The sequence below is a fragment of the Miscanthus floridulus genome, chromosome 3 (genome assembly GCF_019320115.1).
Source record: "Miscanthus floridulus cultivar M001 chromosome 3, ASM1932011v1, whole genome shotgun sequence".
NCBI lineage: Eukaryota > Viridiplantae > Streptophyta > Magnoliopsida > Poales > Poaceae > Miscanthus > Miscanthus floridulus.
Window position 1 is genome coordinate 56232358 of NC_089582.1, and position 19095 is coordinate 56251452.

The 19095-nt window shown below is 40.1% G+C and overlaps 1 protein-coding gene across 1 annotated transcript; it reads right to left on the reverse strand.

The window, feature by feature from the left end:
- Positions 1-7146: 7146 nt before the first annotated feature.
- On the reverse strand, positions 7147-8708 carry LOC136545784 (ethylene-responsive transcription factor 1B-like). Its single transcript, XM_066537761.1, has 2 exons — positions 7883-8708; positions 7147-7184 (listed from the first exon to the last, which is right to left on the reverse strand). The coding sequence occupies exon 1, from the start codon at positions 8673-8675 to the stop codon at positions 7914-7916; it is 762 nt and encodes a 253-aa protein (XP_066393858.1). The 5' UTR covers positions 8676-8708; the 3' UTR covers positions 7147-7184; positions 7883-7913.
- Between the last annotated feature and the right edge of the window lie 10387 nt (positions 8709-19095).

Below are 19095 nucleotides of genomic sequence, written 5' to 3' on the forward strand. Positions count from 1 at the left end.
CTCGTGCATGGAGCATTAAATGTAAACGAAAAGAAAAACTAATTATACAGTTTGGTGGGAAATTGCGAGACGAACGTTTTAAGCCTAATTAATCAATGTTTGAACACTATTTGCCAAATAAAAACGAAGGTGCTACGGTAGCCCCAAAATCCAAATTTCGCAAAGTAAACAAGGGCTCACACTCGACAACAGGGAAGGATAGTTTATAAGAGTACTCATAGCCTCATAGGTTAAGGTGGGCGCTACTAGCGCCCACACGTCCGATCCGGGTACTGACCGTCAGACGCTTGTCGTAACATCAAACATTATCTTTCGCAACATCAACGCCATCCCGGTCAGCAGCCGAACTCCTGCCATCCGAGCGCAGATGTCATCCGCTCAACAGCTCAACTCCCGCCGGAACATACGCGATCTGCAATGCTTGCAACATCATCCGGCCGTCGCAACTCGCAACATGGAGAAACAATGTTTGCAACATCAAAAAAAATATCTTTTGCAACATAAAAAAATATGATGAAAATAACGGCTCAGTTGTATCCGATCTCATGAGATCCCATGCCCGCCACAACATCGGGGCATGTTGCATGCACTTCGTTGGCCCATTTGCAACATGGAGGAACAATAAATGCAGCACCGAAAATTATCTTTGTAACATAAAAAAACATCAGTCGTAAGTCGTAACATCTCTAGGTTATGTTGATGATGTGCGACATCGAGCATGACGCCGAGCTCGGCCCTCCCTGTCTGGGATGGCTGTCGGAACACTCCCGACAGGACGCACCTCATGCCCATCGTCACGTCAGGGTAGCCTTGCATGAAGTGCACCTACAACGTCTCGGAGCCCACGCAGCGGGTCATTGCGGAGCAGATGCACACCGGCCACCAGGCCTGCCAGGAGATTGCCGCCGGCCGCACCGGCGGGGACACACTGTTCCAGCCGTTCCCTTCTTCCAGGCGCACAAGAGCTACCTGCGGGTGGATGCCACGGTGAAAGGGCTCGATGGAGTCGAGGATGCGACAGCTGGTCGCCAAGGTCAAGAGGGACACCGCCGGCTAGCTGCGATCCCCGATGCAGTCCGTCCAGGGCATCGACACGTGCCTCGCCGCGGCCCCCCAATGGCAAGGTCGACCCTCTCTGGCACTCCGCGCTCATAGCCCACTGCGAGCCTTTTTTTGAGAAAATTTTAGGGTGGCAGCTTTTCCTTGCCCCTAAACTATATATATTGGGCACAATAGTCCTTTTCCGGCCTAGCTACAGCCCAAAAATAGAAAAAGTCTATATAACCCCACAACTATTTAAGATGGACTACTTCACCTCCCAAACTATAAAATCGGATTTTCTACCTCATGAACTTTCCAAACCCGGTCTAATAAGCCCCCTCCAAGCGGTTTTGGACGGTGGTTTTGCTATAGTGACGGGGTTTTGTCTTTTTCTTTTTTATTTATTTCTACTGAATCTTTGAAAAATCATAGTAAATCACAGAAAAATCATAAAATAGAAAATCTAGTTTTGTTGGATTCCACATGAGTAGATCTACACAGTGAACATATAATATGATATACTTTAGTACAAAGTTTTTTGTGTAGCTTTAGATCTATGCTTTTCTGTAATTAAATAGAATAATTCATAGTTGCAACTTCTATGGTCCAATTGTGGTGAAATTTTTATAGTGGGATAATTATTGTATGCATGAACTATAGTAAAAATTTCATACTCATTGGATCACGTTTAACTTAGTTGTAGATTCATTTAAGTTTATGCTCGTTAAATATATGTTTTATCTATAACTAAGTTATATATGATCCAATGAGTATGAAATTTTTACTATAATTCAAGCATACAATAATTGACCCACCATAAAAACTTCACCAGAATTGGACCATAGAAGCTACAGCTATGAATTATTCCATTTAATTACAGAAAAAACATAGATCTAAAGCTACAACAAAAACTTTGTACTAAAGTATACCATATTATATGTTCACTGTGTAGATCTACTCATGTGGAGTCCAACAAAATTGGATTTTCCATTTTATGATTTTTCTGTGATTTACTATAATTTTCAAAGATTCGGCGGAAATAAATAAAAAGAAAAAGACAAAACCACTATCATTGTAGCAAAACCACCGTCCAAAACCGCTTGAGCATTATTTGACCGGTTTTGGAAAATTCAGGGGTAGAAAATCTGGTTTTATAGTTTGGGGGGTGAAGTAGTCCACCCTAAATAGTTGGGAGTTATGTAGACTTTTTCCTAGTAAAGTGTTGGTGTCATGAGCGAGGTTCTCAATAGGGTAGGACACACTTGACATGATGGATTTATATTGGTTCGTGTTGAATGCCCTACATCTAGTGATCAGGGGGGGTTGTTTGTTATAATCACAACCGGAATTTTAAACTTCTTCGAGTGTGGCGGGCTTCTCCTAGTGTTTTACCATTCAATTTTTAGTATAAACTTTCCCCACTAAATGCCTCCTAGTGTGGATTCCCATATGCATGAGTAGTGGTAGTGTTTTATTACTACTTAAAAATACTAGGAGAATTCCACTATTTTGATAGTTAATGTCGATGTCGTGCCCCAGTGCTTGGAAGTTTAGGGAAGGAGGATTCATGTGTTACATAGGTATATAGGTGCTTCTAGCTAGTTCTCGCTTCCTTCCTATTTTCCACTCTTGCGGGAGCCTCTTTCGAGTTCCCATGCTTTTGTCGGTGCCACTTCCCTTAGAACTATGCCAACGCCACTCCCATTCTTATGCCCGAGTCCTGCAATTGGGTTTACATCTTCACCTCCACTCATAGAAACACCCTAGAAACTTCATTGCAGGTAGATCGGGCTAATCAAACAAATGAGGATCACGAGTAAGAACTCAAGAACAAGGACACATAATTTAACTTGAGGTTCGGCCACACCAGCAAGGCATGCCTACATCCTTGTTCGTTGTTAAGGAGACCATAAAGGTCTTGAGTCTCTTTCAACTCTCCTCTTGTCAAAGTGACTACGAAGGTCAAGCCCAATACAATCCACTAGAGCAAAGGACGATACAAAACTTCCTGGAGCTTCACAGGCAAATCTAAGAGTAACAAATTGAAATCTAAGACCAAACAAGGTCACAAGTACTTAATGTTTTATAAACAGAAGTCCACTTGCTCTCTCACACACCTCTCCCCAAATCCCTTTAAAGAGGTAAAGATTCAAGCACTGAATCAACTAGAGAGGGAGAGAGGATGCTCTAAATGTGTCTGGCATTGGTTAGGCGCTGGTGGTGTCCAAGAGTTATGAAGAGGGAGAGAGGATAGAGAGGCATATATACTCCACCCCTCTCAACTAGCCGTTATTGTGCGAACCGGACAGGGGCTAGAAATTTCTATGTGCACCAAAATTTTGAAGCCTTGAGAAATTACGAGTATGTGCATTAACTCTATGAGAGAAATGAAATTCTGACCTGAGACCAGAATTTCTGGTAATGAAATTAATTCTAGACAGAGCATCGTCGATCAAAAATTTTGTCTAAATTCCGACCCGCGGGATCCGGTCAGAACCGGAATTTCCGACCACAGGCAAATAACCCTCATTTTGTAAAACTTTGGATCAAGATTACCGACTTTTGAGCAGTTAGATACTTGCAAGTAATTAGTTTTCAATCCTTCTTTATAGTATGACACACCTATTATCAAACTAAATTCAAAAGAACTTAGAAAACAAATGATGCTTCCAAATTCAAGCCCTTTACGCCACAACCTTTGTTGAAATGGGGGGGGGGGGGCACCTTTTTTTAACTGCACTTTTCACTTAAGTAAAATTGAAATACTTCACAATTCATATTAGACCTTTGTTTGCATTGTCATTATAGCACCAAAACTCATGATAGGATTAGATACACTTTTCACATACATAGATATATTAGAGGTAATATAATTTTTCTAGTTGATAAATCATGAAAAAATGTTATCATAACAAATCACATACTAACGAGAACCATTTTTGGCAAACAATAACTAATTCCCGTGTTTGTTTTATTTGGCCATGCAACTCTAAGACTAGATATATTTAACAACCGAACTATCAATACCGGACAAATTTGACATCTAACTAGTTTCATATGTGGTTTTATATTTTAAATAGTTAAAACCATTTATTCTTCTTAAAATCCATGATTATTTATTTAAGTCAGAATTATACAAAGCTAGTTCCAACTTTTTTTTTCTAAAAAATAGATGTGTCTACCCTACCAGTGCTAGATTTGGAGTTATTTTGATCTCATTTGTAGTTTTACCTAGAGCTTTATTATTCGGAATCATGCATGATATTTATTTAAATCACATTTTTTTGTTCTATATTACACCTAGAAATCAACCAAGAGAATCCATATTCAAATATAGTACTCCATCCATTCCAAATATTACAAGATATTTTGTCTTTTCTAGATACATTGTTTTACTATGTATCTAGACATAGTGTATATATCTAAGTGCCTAACAAAAACTATGTATCTAGCGCTAACCCAAAATGTCTTATAATTTGGAATGGATGGACTACCAAATATGTTAAAGTTAAACTGACCAAATATTTTTGGAGGTCTAGTGATTAATGAAGCGTAGGGATTAAAAAAAGGTGTGTGTGTGTGTGGGTGTGTGTGTGGGGGGGGGGGGGGGGGGGGGGGGGGGGGGGGGCAAACTGTTCAAGAAGGGCATCATTGCAAATGCATTATGTTGCCGTCATATATCATTATTCCAATGCAAGTATCAAACTAAGATTTTAACTAAATACATATTTAATTAAAACCCATGAAGCTACAATGCGAAGGATGAAATTCATCAGGATTAAATGTAAGCAGTTGTATACTAGCCGTATGTAATGTAACTAATAAATTTATAAATGAAACTTTTTGATATTCATGTGACATACATTCTTGGCCATATGATGGACCGTTGATGCATGCCGATGATTCGAGTAACTCTTCAGCGGTCTTCAATCAGGTAAAATTTCAAGAAAATTAAGCGTGCGATACTTATTTTGTAGACACACAAAAGGGCGACTTAAGCATAAATTTGAGTTGTGGCCGGGTAACATAAGTGACCTTAAAGATGACATTTTCCTGTTACAATTAAGCAGAGAGATGGGACCTGCTAGGTCCAAAACTTTAAAACTCCAGTTAGATGATGGATAATGACACAAATTAGACTTGATCAAGTAGCCCAGCAAACAGTTAATAGCTCTTTCCTAGTAATTTCATGCCGAAGTGCATTTATTACCACCCGCCTGATATTTATTATCTTTGGACTATCAGTTACCCGCTTGGTCAAAATATGTACAGTATTCCAGAACCATTGAATCTACAAAACTGATCTAAGTTTACCAAGCAATCACCAAAAGACTGTAAATAGAAAACAAACAAATAGATTATGTTTGTAGAATTTTTTTGGTAGTGGTTTTCATTTTGTTCTTATTTAAAATGATTAGTTATGAATTTTTAGAAAATAAATCATTATTTTTTAAATACAAAACCACCTTTGAAACTATCTAAGGCCCTTTTCATGTATTGATAACTCGCCAACTCGTTGGTTAAAAATTTCTAGTTTCAGAGTTGGATGGCCAAAAATGATAGCTCCATGCGTAGATGCAATAGCTGCATGCCATATGTTAAAATTCTATGACAATATATTTTGTAAGTTGTTACTTTAGATAAGTTATGTTCTTATAGAGGAAATTCAACATCTTGTGTCCATGGTGCAGGTTGAAATGACTATTTATGTCACTGTAATACTAACTATATATAAGAATGGGTATAGGGAAAAATATAAAAGGAAAAAATTGAATAGAAGATACAATGTGCACTAAGATTCAAACTTAATATGTGGATAAAGAAATGCAAAAACTAAAAAGATAAAGAAGTGAAACATGGTGTCATAAAAAAAGAGACGCTGGAAGATGATATTTAACTTAAAGTATAAAACTAAGGTTTAAACTAAATACATATTTAACTAAAACCCATGGCTCTGTAATGCAAATGATGAAATTTATCAGAACTAGAGATTAAATTTAATCAATTATGTACTAGCCGTATGTACTAAATTTATCCACGAAACCTTTAATATACATATACATATACATATACATATACATATACATATACATATACATATACATATACATATACATATACATATACATATACATATACATATACATACTCTTTCGACGGTCTTCAATCAGGTAAAAATTCATCCTGCGCTACTTATTTAGCATAAATTTGAGTTGCGGGTAACATATTTAGTAGTGATCCTAAGATGATATTTTTCCTGTTACAATTAAGGTGAGATGGGACTGCTAGGTCCAAACTTGAAAACTCCAGTTAGATGATGGATAATGACACAAATTAGACTTGATCAAGTAACCCGAACCAGCAGACAGTTAATCAGCTGTTTCCTAGTGATTTCATGACAAAGTGCATTTATTACCACCTTCCTGATATTTAATACCTTTGGAGTACCCGTTACCCGGTCAAAATACAGTACGTTCCAGAGTCATTGAATTAATCTACAAACTGATCCAACTGAAGTTTATATGGAGCAATAATAGGCACAAATTGTCATTGAAAAAACTCAAAGTCACCTGTATAAATGAGGAAATGAGCCTTAGGACCCTTCTGTATATGCAGTCTTGAAATGATGGCTAAAATCGATGCATGCCTATGTATTTGATAAAAAAAGATTGTTCCTGGTCTTATCAATTGGGATTAGTTCAAATATAAATCTAAAGAAACAGCAGGAAAAGAAAACTGGAGCTCAAAATGTAAAGAGATAACAGTGAACACTGAGTTTATTTATAAGGAGAAACAAAATTCATTGCATGGGCCCTACCTTGCATGGTGTACGTACATGCATGTGTTTCAAGTTAAGCAGTTACTACCACAACCCAAGAAATGGAAAATGTGAGTAATTCGAATAAACTGCAACCCCTCCTTTTCGAATAATTCACGTATGAATCTACTCTTGCATACATACACCTCCAGGAGTACTTAGATCCAGAGACTTTGCCCTGTGTTTACCTTTTTTCTGTCAACTAATGCAAATTAAAGCATCACCAAAAGGTGGGCCATGCATATATATGTAGGAACTGCTACACCATGTCCAGGAGCGAGTGCTGATGAACATTCCACATACAGCCAAGTAAAATCCAATGCATCTGATAACAGATTAAAACAAAACCCAAGTAATCAGCGAGAGAATCCAAAGAAGAAATCAAGATGGCACTTCAGTACATCTGTACATATATATCTCAACAAGGACAAGGACAAGGACAGAGCACAAAACTTCAATACTGATATATGGCACCATGTATATTATATTGACATGCTAGTAAAAAGGTGGACAACTTTTGTTTATATACTCTACAGATCGAGGGATAATTGTGTACTACCCGGCCGGCCCATGCAAAAGAGATCGGAGGGAGGAGATGCATGCATCTAGGGTGGCTTATGTGCTGGACCAATCCCAGTGTGCGCAGCTAGCTAGTACACTAGGCTAGTCCCCAGTTCACTGAACACCTAAAGTCCTAGATTAGATTAGGATGGACATCAACTTGCTCGTCACTTGTCACTTGTATGTAAGCAGATACTGTTCAGCATCTGTGCATATGATAGCAAATATTGCACATTGATTTCAGCTAGCCGCTCAAACTACCTTTTCTCTTTTCCCTGGTGGAAAGCAAGGCTATTTTGTACTAGGAAAGTTTTGGGATTTAGTTGAGCTAGCACTACTAAATCACAAAACTTCTGAAAGTACGATGGATGCATGCCCCTCATTGAGAACACCAAACTATATAAGGACGAGGCTTGGACATTGATGCATTGATGATTGATTCCTCAAGGCCCCAAGCTCTACCTTAATTAATTTGCCTCTGCGGACGCGCGCATCAGTGACGATCACTTAGCGAGGTCTCGGAGATTCTGAGGAGCTCCTCCAGGTAGTCGGCGCCGAGGTCCTCCAGCTCTACGACGAAGCGCTGCTGCTCGGCCACCGCCGCCGCGGCGTTATTGCTCTTGCTCCTGCCCGACGCCGCGCCGCCTTTTGTTGCCGCTGCCGCCGCCGCCGCCGCCTCCAGAAGCTCGGACTTCTTGCGCCGCTTCCTCTTGGAGTGCCGCAACTTGAGCGCCAGCACGGGCGAGCCGCCCGCGGAGGCACCAGCCGCGCCGCCCAGCGCCAGCGCTCGGAGCGACTCCTGCACGCGCTCCACGGGGAAGTTGAGCGCGGCGGCGGAGCCCCGCGCGGACAGGGCCGCCTGGTCGTAGGCCATCGCGGCGGCCTCGGCGCTGTCGAAGGTGCCGAGCCACACCCGCACGCCGTTCCGCGTCGAGTCGCGGATCTCCGCCGCGAACCTCCCCCACGGCCGCCGCCGCACCCCGATGAACGCGCCGCCCTTGTTATTAGGCGCCACCAGCTGCCCCGAGCCCGCGGCAACCGCCACCGGCACCGCCGAGACCTCGGCATCCGCGGCGGCGCGCCACGACACGGCCGCGGGCGCCTCGCCGCCGCCGCAAATCGTGCTGAACGGAAGCGAGTCGGAGCCGGAGGAGGAGGAGGAGGAGGAGGAGGACGTCGCAGCGGTGCCGCCGCCGGCCGTGGCCATGTACTCGCTGTACAGGTAGAAGCTGTGAATGGAGGGATGATGCTCCATTTCTGCAAGAAATGGTGGCTGCTGCTGGTTGACTTTTCTTCCCGGGAAAGGCATCGATGCGAGCGGCGTCTGTTCCTGCGCCTGTTTATATAGATCGACAGGCCGGTAACGGGATGGGGTTTGACGAATTTTCTACCGACGGCCGACCACGACAGTTGGCAGGGGCCCAAGTGTCAGACACTGACATGTGGGGACCGCGGGGGCCTGTCGCTTTAACTGCAAAGCAAGGGCAGTTGTCGGCTACGTAGGGCAGGGCTGACGTAGGGCGGCTGGATACGACAAAACATGGTGGCGTCACCAATCACACTGTACAGTAATATCGGATGCTGCTGCCTGCCTTCCTGCAGGTGGTGGCCAGCGACGTGTCCTTGTTAATAATAAAACCAGATAGTACAGTAGGAGAGCTGTTGCCAATTTTAGCAATTGGTTTGGATCTGCTCGCGGGGCACGAGTTATTAATTACATATAACAGGCATAGTACATTTTTGTTGGAACTTCTTTGGTGGACAGATATAGTATTGTCAAATCTAGGAATTGTTTGTTACCTTTTATGTTTTTGATTCACAGGAATGGAGCGTACAAATAGTGTAGGAAACATTTCTATCCCTGCTGTTTTGGAGGAAAAATATAGAAAACTTAGCAATCATAGGGGCTCGTTGGAAAGCAGGTCTGAAAACGTTAGAATAGGAAAAACATAGGAATTGAATGCTCTAATATCTTGAAATTTTTGTGGATTCAAAAAAAAAAATACAAGACTCTGTAAGATCGAACGTAAAAATACAGGAACTAGGTGAGAAAGAGTGACACGGGAAAAACTTTGCATAAGGTTCAACTCCTTGATAGAATATCTCCAAAATTACTATATATGAAACAAGTCATTCCATTGTAACACAACCAAATCCTTTGTTCTAAAAGGCTTAGAAAATTTTCCTATAGGATTCCAATCCTCTAAAATTTCTTCATTTGTTCCAAAGTTCTTCATATGGCCCTATTTAATTAAAATGCAGGAATCTTTTTCCTGTTTGCATGTTTTTCTTGTAAAATTGGACCTATCCCTTTGAATTTTCTGTATGCTTCCTATGATATTCCTATGCTCCAAATGGGCCCTCAAATCTCTTGATTAAATTTGTACATTTTTTCCTACGGTGTTTCCAAACAATCGTTCCTTTAGAGCTCCTATGTTTTTCAATCCTCTATTTTTTAAATGCATTCCTACATAATTCCTTAGTTTTTCATATTCTTGTATGTTTTGTATTCCTGTGTTCCAAACAGGCCTGAGTTGTAGGCCCACATAAGAAACTTCTTGAATCTACTACTCTAGACAATTACCTATATGAGAGCTGAGAGATGTGTTTCAACTAAGGGAATGCCTATTTTTACTACTCTAGATAAATTCACTTTATCGCTTAGTCCTTTATTTGAACAAGGAGTTTCGTTTGATTCACTCTCCCAAAATATTTCAATTAGCATGTCTAATGAGATTTGTCCTTTTTTTCTTTTAATTCTACACACGTATGTTGACTTTTAAGTTCAAATTTTGTGAGGTAACATAGAAGATTGTAGCTCAAGCTCATGTTATTAAAGGCCCCGTTCGCTGGTCTGAATCTTGACTGAAACTAGGCTGAAAAACACTGTTCTAGCTGAATTGTTGTGAGAGAAAAATACTATTCCGGCTAAAAAAACAAGTCGAATATGACGTAAGCCGAACAGGGCCAAAATACAATAAGAAATTCTAAATATTATTTTCATATAGATTATTAGGAATAAATCAACACAAGAGTAATGATTAAAATCTTATAAAATATTTTCTAACACCAGATATCATGTAGTTTATATCTCCTAAAAACTAAACTAAAAACTCAATATGTGCAAAGAGAAACAAAAAGATAAAATTCACTTTTTTGGTAGGGGGTGTTTGTTTAGTAGACCTATTGAAATAGTTTGAAGGAGTAAACCAAGTCGAATTTCTATCATTTACATGTTTATGTTTACTTGGTAATTGAAATTTATTCTCTACCCCCCTTGCACCTTTCATAATGATGGATTTATCCTCACTTACTATTTGATTGATTCGTACACAAACAAAGGTCTACAAAAATAGGGAAACCCAAGTACAATGACATCACCAGGGCTTTATTGGTACATTAATTGTAGAAAAATGGTTGATTAACACTAGAGAAAATTATGAACAAGGATGACCTTGATTGGACAAAGCTCTATGTGAAAAATGAAGTTTCAGAACATCAATGAATAAATTATAAAGTTTTCATTAGTTCTTCTGTAAATTGTTTAGACACAATTGAAGTAGTTCCATAACTACAACAAAAGGAAGCTATTTATGTTATTGTTTGAATGTTTATGCTTAATTACATGTTTCTGAATTCTGATTCTATAAATCTAGACAAAACTGAATAGCCATGATACTTTATAAATGTTTAGCACTTCATACAGAAATCTACGAGAGAACTACTATATATAGCACCAGATATGAACTAGTGGGATATATAGTGTTTTTTTTTGCTCAAATCAATTTGCATCCTCTACCATTATTCATTGGTGTATTGAAGCTCCCAAATGAAAAAATGAATGTCAGGAAAAGTACAGATATTATAAGGGTTGTTTACTTTACCACCAGAACAAAGAACTAATCAGCATGTTTGCTTGTTAGTTTCAACCAGGGCTTATCAGCCATGGTACAGTATTTTTTTTTACAACAAACCAGCACCAGCCGGGCTTATAAGCCTAGAAACCAACCAGTGAGAATAACTAAATAAAGGATGAGTACATGTGTGAAACCCTGCCCTTAAAATTACCATTGTACCCTCGATAGTTTGAATGTTATTAAGGAGAGAGCCTATCACTCGCTTGTCTGTGGTCGCACACAACCAGGCACCTTCCACTTCCGACTGAGTTGTCTCTTTCATCATCCCAGCCATCAGGAACAACCTCTACTGCCGCTTTCGCTATCTCTAGCTACTTGGGATGAGTTATCATTACTATTATATATACTATGCCATGAGATAGTTTATGTGTTCAGTAGATGTTCACTGCACGCATACAGCAAAATCCTCCATACAATATGCCAGATTTGCACATCACTGCCGGCATCATCACTGCCGGATTTGTGAGAACTGGCAGTGATGTACCTTCACTGCTGGTTATGAGCTTGAAAATAAAAAAAATGATTAGGGCTGGGCTAAAACCGACAGTGAAGGACCACATCACTGTCGGTTTGTGGCTTGAACCGGCAGTGTTTTGGCGGCCACTCATCACTGCCGGTTTAAGCCAAGAGCCAACAGTGATTGGGCTCTATCACTGTCGGTTCTAGCTAAGAACCGATGGTGATAAGCCTACAACATAAAAAGGCTGCAGCTGTCATCTCCTTCCTCCTCTCTTTCATCCCAAGAACAGAGGCACGCGATTGGACCCTTCCCTCCATTGTTGTGGTTGCATTTCACCATGAAGCTAGTGCTTGGATTTTGAAAAATGGCTTGATCTTTTTGCTTTAAGGTTAGTAACAAACATCTAGTCCTTTGATTTTGTTGCTTAATTAGCTTCGTTTTGATGGCGATATTGTTTGATTCTCATTCTAGTTCTTTCTCTATTCTAGAGGGCACTTTTTCAATTGGACATTTGTGCAAGGCTCAAATTGTGGTGAATCTATCATCCAAAAGGTTGGTGTCTATGAACACATTTAAATTCCTAACTAATTATTCCATGGTGGTCAAGATCATCATTGTTAGTATATGATGCTATAATTAGTTCTTAGAAGTAGAGTAAAATAGTTGTTCTTCAATATTGTGCAATAATTATTTTTTACTACGATTTTTAATTTACAGGGCCGGGGCTACCAATTTCAATTTTTCAATAATTAGTGTACAATAATGTTTTCCAAAAATGGTACTTTCAAGCTACAATTGTTGATCATGAAGCTCGATTTCTTATTAATTCTTTGTAATTACTATCTCAGTATTTTTTGTGTAGAGATGGATCGAGAGTGAATGCATCTGTCCCGAACGGACAAGTGGTACATGCATGGCGTCAGCTAGTTTATCACCGATGCCAAAGCCCATGCTGATAATGAAAACCCTATCTTCTGCCCATGCAAAGATTGTAAGAATCATAGGAACTTTCATCAAATTGAGTCTATACGATCGCACTTGATTACCAGGGGGTTCATGCCAAACTATACGATATGAACTATGCATAGCGAGGTTGGTGTGAATGTTCTGCAGTGAAACGATGATGATGTGGACATGCCTGACGTAGCCATCCACGATGCTGATGAGGAACCTGGTGTCAACATGGAACCTATGGCCACAGTTAATAGTGTGTTTAGGAACACGCTAGCTGACGACACCGAGGATAACGATGGCATTTCTCAGCTGCTACATAATATAGAGACCGAATGTCTTAGTGAAAGACAGCTGAGAAAGCTAGAGAAAATGAGACAAGATGACAAAACACCATTATATAGGAATTGTCCAATGAGCAAACTGGAAGCCGACATCATGCTGTTAGAGTTCAAATTGACAAACGGATTGAGCGATAAAGGCTTCGATCAGTTGTTGGGTATAATAAGGAAAATGCTCCCAGAAAAAAAGGGTTGCCAGAAAAGACATGCTTGGCCAATCAAATGATCTGTCCCATCGGCCTCGAGGTTGAAAAAATCCACGTATGTCTCAATGATTGCATATTATACTGTGGAGAAAAATACAAAGACTTGAACAATTGCCCCAAGTGTGAAGCTCCATGGTACAAGAAAGCGCCGTTAGATGAGGGTACCAAGACCAGAGTAGGTCCCGTAAAGGTCATTTGGTATTTCCCTATAGCTCCCCAGGTGCATAGGCTGTTTGCATATGCAAAGTCAGCCAAACTTTGGTTTGCTTTGAGCACAGATAGGTGGAGAGGTAAGGCACCTTTGTTTTGCTTTGAGCACAGATGCATGTGCAAAGTCAACCAAGTTCTGGAGGACTGTCAATACTATGTTCTATAAGGACATCGGTGGAGAGGTAAGGCATCTTTGGTTTGCTTTGAGCACAGATAGGATAAATCCTTTCGACTAGGTTAGAAGCAATCATAGCACCTGACTAGTGATGCTCTGTATATACAACCTTTCACCTTGGGTCTATATGAAGCGACCATACATCCAGATGCCACTACTGATCCAAGGGCCAAGACAACCTAGGAGTGACATCGATGTATTTCTGGAACCAGTGATCAATGAACTAGTGGAAATGTTTGAAAAGGGTGTACCGGATGTTTGGGATGAGTACAAAAAGGAACATGTCACAATCAAGGGAGTACTTATCACTACAATCACCGACCTGCCAGGTCGAGGTTCATTGTCCAGAGAGAAGACAAAAGGCTATACTAGATGTGTCGAGTGCTTGGACGACACCGATGCGGTAAATCTGCTAAATAACTCAAAGATAGTTTATATGGGACACCGTAGGTTGCTACCTAAGGATCACCCTTACCGCAGGAACAGAAAAGATTTCAATGGTACTATTGAGAAGTGCTTAGCTCTAAAATATCAAGACGGGCCTGCGATACTTCGAGAACTCAACAAACTAGAGGTTGTTCTTGGGAAGGGGGACAATGCAGTAGCAGCACCTAATGGGAGCGTTTGGAAGAAAAAATCTATTTTCTAGAAACTACCTTACTGGCCATTTCTGAGTGTATGCCACTATCTTGATCCCATGCACATCACTAAAAACGTGTGCGCTAACACTCTTAACACCTTGATGGACACCGAGGGGACATCGAAGGATTCACTAGCCACACGCTTGGACATGCAACACTTGAGAATCAGAAAGGAGCTGCATCCCGTGGAGCTAGAGAATGGCCAGTTCGAACTTCCAGTTGCGTCATGGACATTGAAGAAGGAAGAAAAGTGTACGCTTATTTCTTTCTTAAATGAACTCAAAGTCCTGATGGGGTACTGTGCGAACCCGAAGAGGCTAGTGAACATGAGAGAACTCAAGTTCAACTATGGCCCTATGAAGGCCCATGACTATCATGTCATTATGACTCAGCTGCTCCCTGTTGCCCTGCATGATATCCTCCCCCCAAAGGTCCGCACCCCAATCATAAAGCTTTGCTCATTCTTCAACGTGATCTCAAAAAAGGTCATTGATGTGTCCACGCTAGAGCAGCTGCAGCGGGACATAGCTAAAACTCTCGTTAGGCTTGAGATGCATTTCTCGCTGGCTTACTTTGATATCTCATTGCATCTGCTCATTCATCTTGTTGACCAAATTAGAGCCCTTGACCCAATATACCTATATCAGATGTTCTCTTTCGAAAGATTAATGAAAGTTTTCAGGAGGTATGTTAGGAACAGATTCAGGTCAGAAGGGGGCATTGTTGAAGGATGGTCAACAGAGGAGGCCATTGAGTTCTGCACATATTATCTGGACATCAAAAGGGTCAGAGTTCTAGAATCTCATCACGAGGGAAGACTACGTGACAAAGAAACGATCGAGAAGAAATCTGTTATAGTAGACAACCCTGTTTCTTTTAGACAGGCACAGTTTGCTATTCTCCAGCAAGCCAAGGGTGTGATGCCATACATTGATGAGCACAGGCAATCGCTGCAAACTCTGTATCTGAGCAGGTCACAGGCTTGGCTGGATAAAAAACATAAGGAGGAATTTGTCAGCTGGTTGCGACGTCGCTTGCTTGGAATAAAGTTGGGTAATCAACTGGATGCCTTAGCCAAGGGACCTTCGAGTACATATCTTAAGTACCAAGGGTATGAGATCAATGGATTCACATTTTACACAAAAAAAGCAAGATGGAAGGAGCACATACCAAAATTGTGGTGCTCATTTTGATGCTCACGATGAAAATGGCAACGTACAGGCGACATACTATGGTTTCATAGAGGAGATATGGGAGCTAGCCTATGGTCCATTGAAGGCAGCTCTTTTTCGCTACCAGTTGGTCCGGCTCGAGGAAATCAATACTGACAGCGAATGGTTCACTACCGTTGATCTCACTAAGACCGCATACAGAGATGACCCCTTCGTCCTTGCAAGAGATGTTATGCAAGTCTTCTATACAAGGGACAACAAGACAAAAGAAAGGCTAAAAGTAGTCCAAGAAGGGAAAAGAAAGATTATCGGTGTCGATAGAGTGACGGACGAAGAAGACTACAGGGGCTATCAAGAAATGCCTCCATTTGGGGCGAACGTACCCCTACCTATCCTTCAAGAGGGTGACGAACCTGCTTACGTATGAATTGATCACAATGAGGCCCTCATTATTGATGCACCTAAAGATAGTTAGATTATTATTAACTATATAATCATTATGCAGATGTTGTATCAGTAATTCGCACTGAATATTTAATTTATATTTTATGCATATCTCTACAATTTAATTATTGACTATGTAATTAAATATTAAGATGATGTTCACAAACACTATTATTTAATAATTATAGACTATTAATTAATTATCATAGAATTAAATAATCAAGACACAAATTTTTGTGTTATTTTAGAATATAAACTAACTGCATTATTTCTATTAATAAATAAATAAAGAAAAGCAAACTAAGCGAACTCCCTATCCTAGCTCAGTGGTTAAGGCTGCACACTCTGTACTCTGAGACCTGCGCTTGAATTCCAGGCGGGCCAAACTTTTTTTATTTTGCATTTATTATTTAGTAGTGCATTACGATAGGATAAAAGAAAAAGAACAACTAATTATAATGTAATCCCTATTCTAGCATAGTGGTTAAGGCTCCAAACTAAGAACCTCAAGACCTAGGATCAAATCCTAGGCTTAGAATTTTTTTTATATTTTTTATAAAAGGCTATGAGACTGTGATTTTTTTATATTTTTTACTAAAATGATGCAATGACGGCAGGGCCCTTCACTGCCGGTTTTGGTTTTAAAACTGGCAGTGATAGCGCTGCGATGGTAGGCTCCAAACCGATAGTCATTTTTTTTATATTTTTTACTAAAAGGCTGCGATGGCGGCATGGCCCTTCACTGCCGGTTTTGGTTTTAAAACCGACAGTGATAGCTTCTATCACAGTCGGTTGCTCAAACCAACACAGAAGGCCCAATTCACTGTCGGTTTTTAAACTAAAACCGTCAGTGATGTGTAGATGCTCCTCACATGTCAACAGTACTCCCATGACCATAATAGTTGGAACACTGCTTCCACCCACCCTGATAGTTCAGAAATAAAAATGTACCATGACTGCTAGCCCCTATAAAATGACCCTCGGCCAGGAGCTAGCCTCTCCATACATGTTGGTTTTAGCCATGCCTTATCAACCATGATACAATGTTTTCCTCTCACAACAAACCACATATATCATTATGCATCGTAGTCCACCAAAATGGTGCACACATGAGGCCACCTTCACTATCGGTTCTATTTAAAAACCGGCAGTGATGTCCATGCCTCCCTATATAAAACAAACTGCCGGCCACATACATCGATCCCACCCACCCACAAACTCTCTCAGTCTCATTTCTCACATTTCACTTTCACTTCTCAAGACATCCATTCTCTCTCTATGTGATTTGGTCATGGCTCCTGTATTTTTCAATGGTATTGATACGTTGTCTTCTCTAATATTCTATCTATATTCATTTGATCTATATTTATATTCATGTTTCTTTGCATTCTACATTTATATATATTCTTATTCCTCGCATTTGATCTATATTTAATTATGTTGGCATATTTTACTTGGAAGATTTTTTTGTGCATATATTTTATGTTCATTTTTTTGCATTTTATTGATCAGGTGGTATTAACAACGGACCTCCCCCACCACAAGAACCAGGTTTCCACCCTAGCGATGAGCCATTCGCTCCTAATGTGGCCATTCCACGGTTCCCTGTTCCAGCTATTGTATGAAATATTTTCCAACATCTTTTATTTTTTGATGCTAACAAATAAGTGTAATTAGTTTAATATCATTGTTGCATGCATATATGTCGCAAACTATATCTCTAATAGATTGGCTGCGAACAGCACTTAGCTGGTTCTTTATCTCGGACATCGTCAAGAACACGACATCTAATGCAAGTGGTCGGCTATGGACGTGTGAACTCAGTTTTTTCATCCCTATGAGGGGTTCAAATTATCGGAACCATATCCACGGGGCGGGAATACAGAGCCCAGACGTGATAAGCGCCCAATTAAGTGCCGTGCGCATCTGTTTAGAGGCACTTCGACATATTTGCTATGATGTGTCTGATTTCTCGCACTTCAAGGCACTTGCTTTGAATGCTGGTGATATCCCTGTCTCGCAAGCAAGCGAATGGTTTGCGAGCTACAACCATGTGGATGTGGTAAAATGGTCACTTATACCTGAGTTGTGGTTATTTGTTGTTTATTATTGTAATAATATTCTCTAATTTTTTTCTTTTTCTCCGCATGCAGATTACGCTACAGGACCTTACCTATGCTGCATGTGGCTTGTGGGCCGTTCTAGACCAATCTACGGAGCAACTCGGGTATGATTGGAACTTCTACAATGGAAACCTCATCCAGCTCACTATAGAAGGACGCCAGTACTACATAAGGATTACTAACAGGGGCAGTGGTCGTTTAGTAGGTTACATCTATGGCCGACCATTCTTTCGGTATTGTGAGGCATGAGAGAGTGCACTCATATGGGCATTGGACTTCATCGATACAAGCGGATACATAATCCGTGACATCAATTACCATATATGGCTACACAGGCATGTTAGTGTGCGTGGCCCGATCGATTCCGACAGTGATTCCGATAATAATTAATGTTTATTTAGCTAGGTTTTCAAGATCGTAGTTTAATTAGGTCCTAATTTTAATATGTACGGCTTTGTGTGTTTAATTATTGTCATGCATATAATTTGTGTAATATTTGTTGGACAACTAGAAATATACATTCCGATGTCGTATTGGTCTCAAAATTATTCTCAGGCTTATATGTGCCACGTGTGAAGGAAACACCAAGTTTAGGATTTTTTGGAGATGGTTTGCTACTTTCTGAGGTTTAATTGAATTTCCGCGCAACGACACCTATTAATTATAGGTTCAACTGAGTCTACCCATGAAAAAATCAGGAATGGTGCCAAACTTTTACATAGGCTCTAATATGCCCTAGGATAAGAATTTTGTAGAGGTGGATGAAAAAAATCTATTGGGTCCAAGATGAAATTCACCCTCTTTTGTCTCATTCAGCACACAAAAAATATAATAAATAAAAAATGATTAGAAAAACCTAAGATCTAGTGTGCGATCTTAATTTACAAGCTTGCCAAAAAAAATTTAAGCCATTTTGACATAGGAATGCATATGCTTCTATTTATTCAGTATATAAAAGATTTTTTTAATATATATAAACATCACTGTCGGTTTAAAAAAACCGGCAGTGATGAGAAGAAACCGACAGTGATGCTG

Coding starts and splice junctions, on each gene's coding strand:
- LOC136545784 (XM_066537761.1), bottom strand. CDS start 8,675: ATGGAGCATCATCCCTCCATTCACAGCTTCTACCTGTACAGCGAGTAC.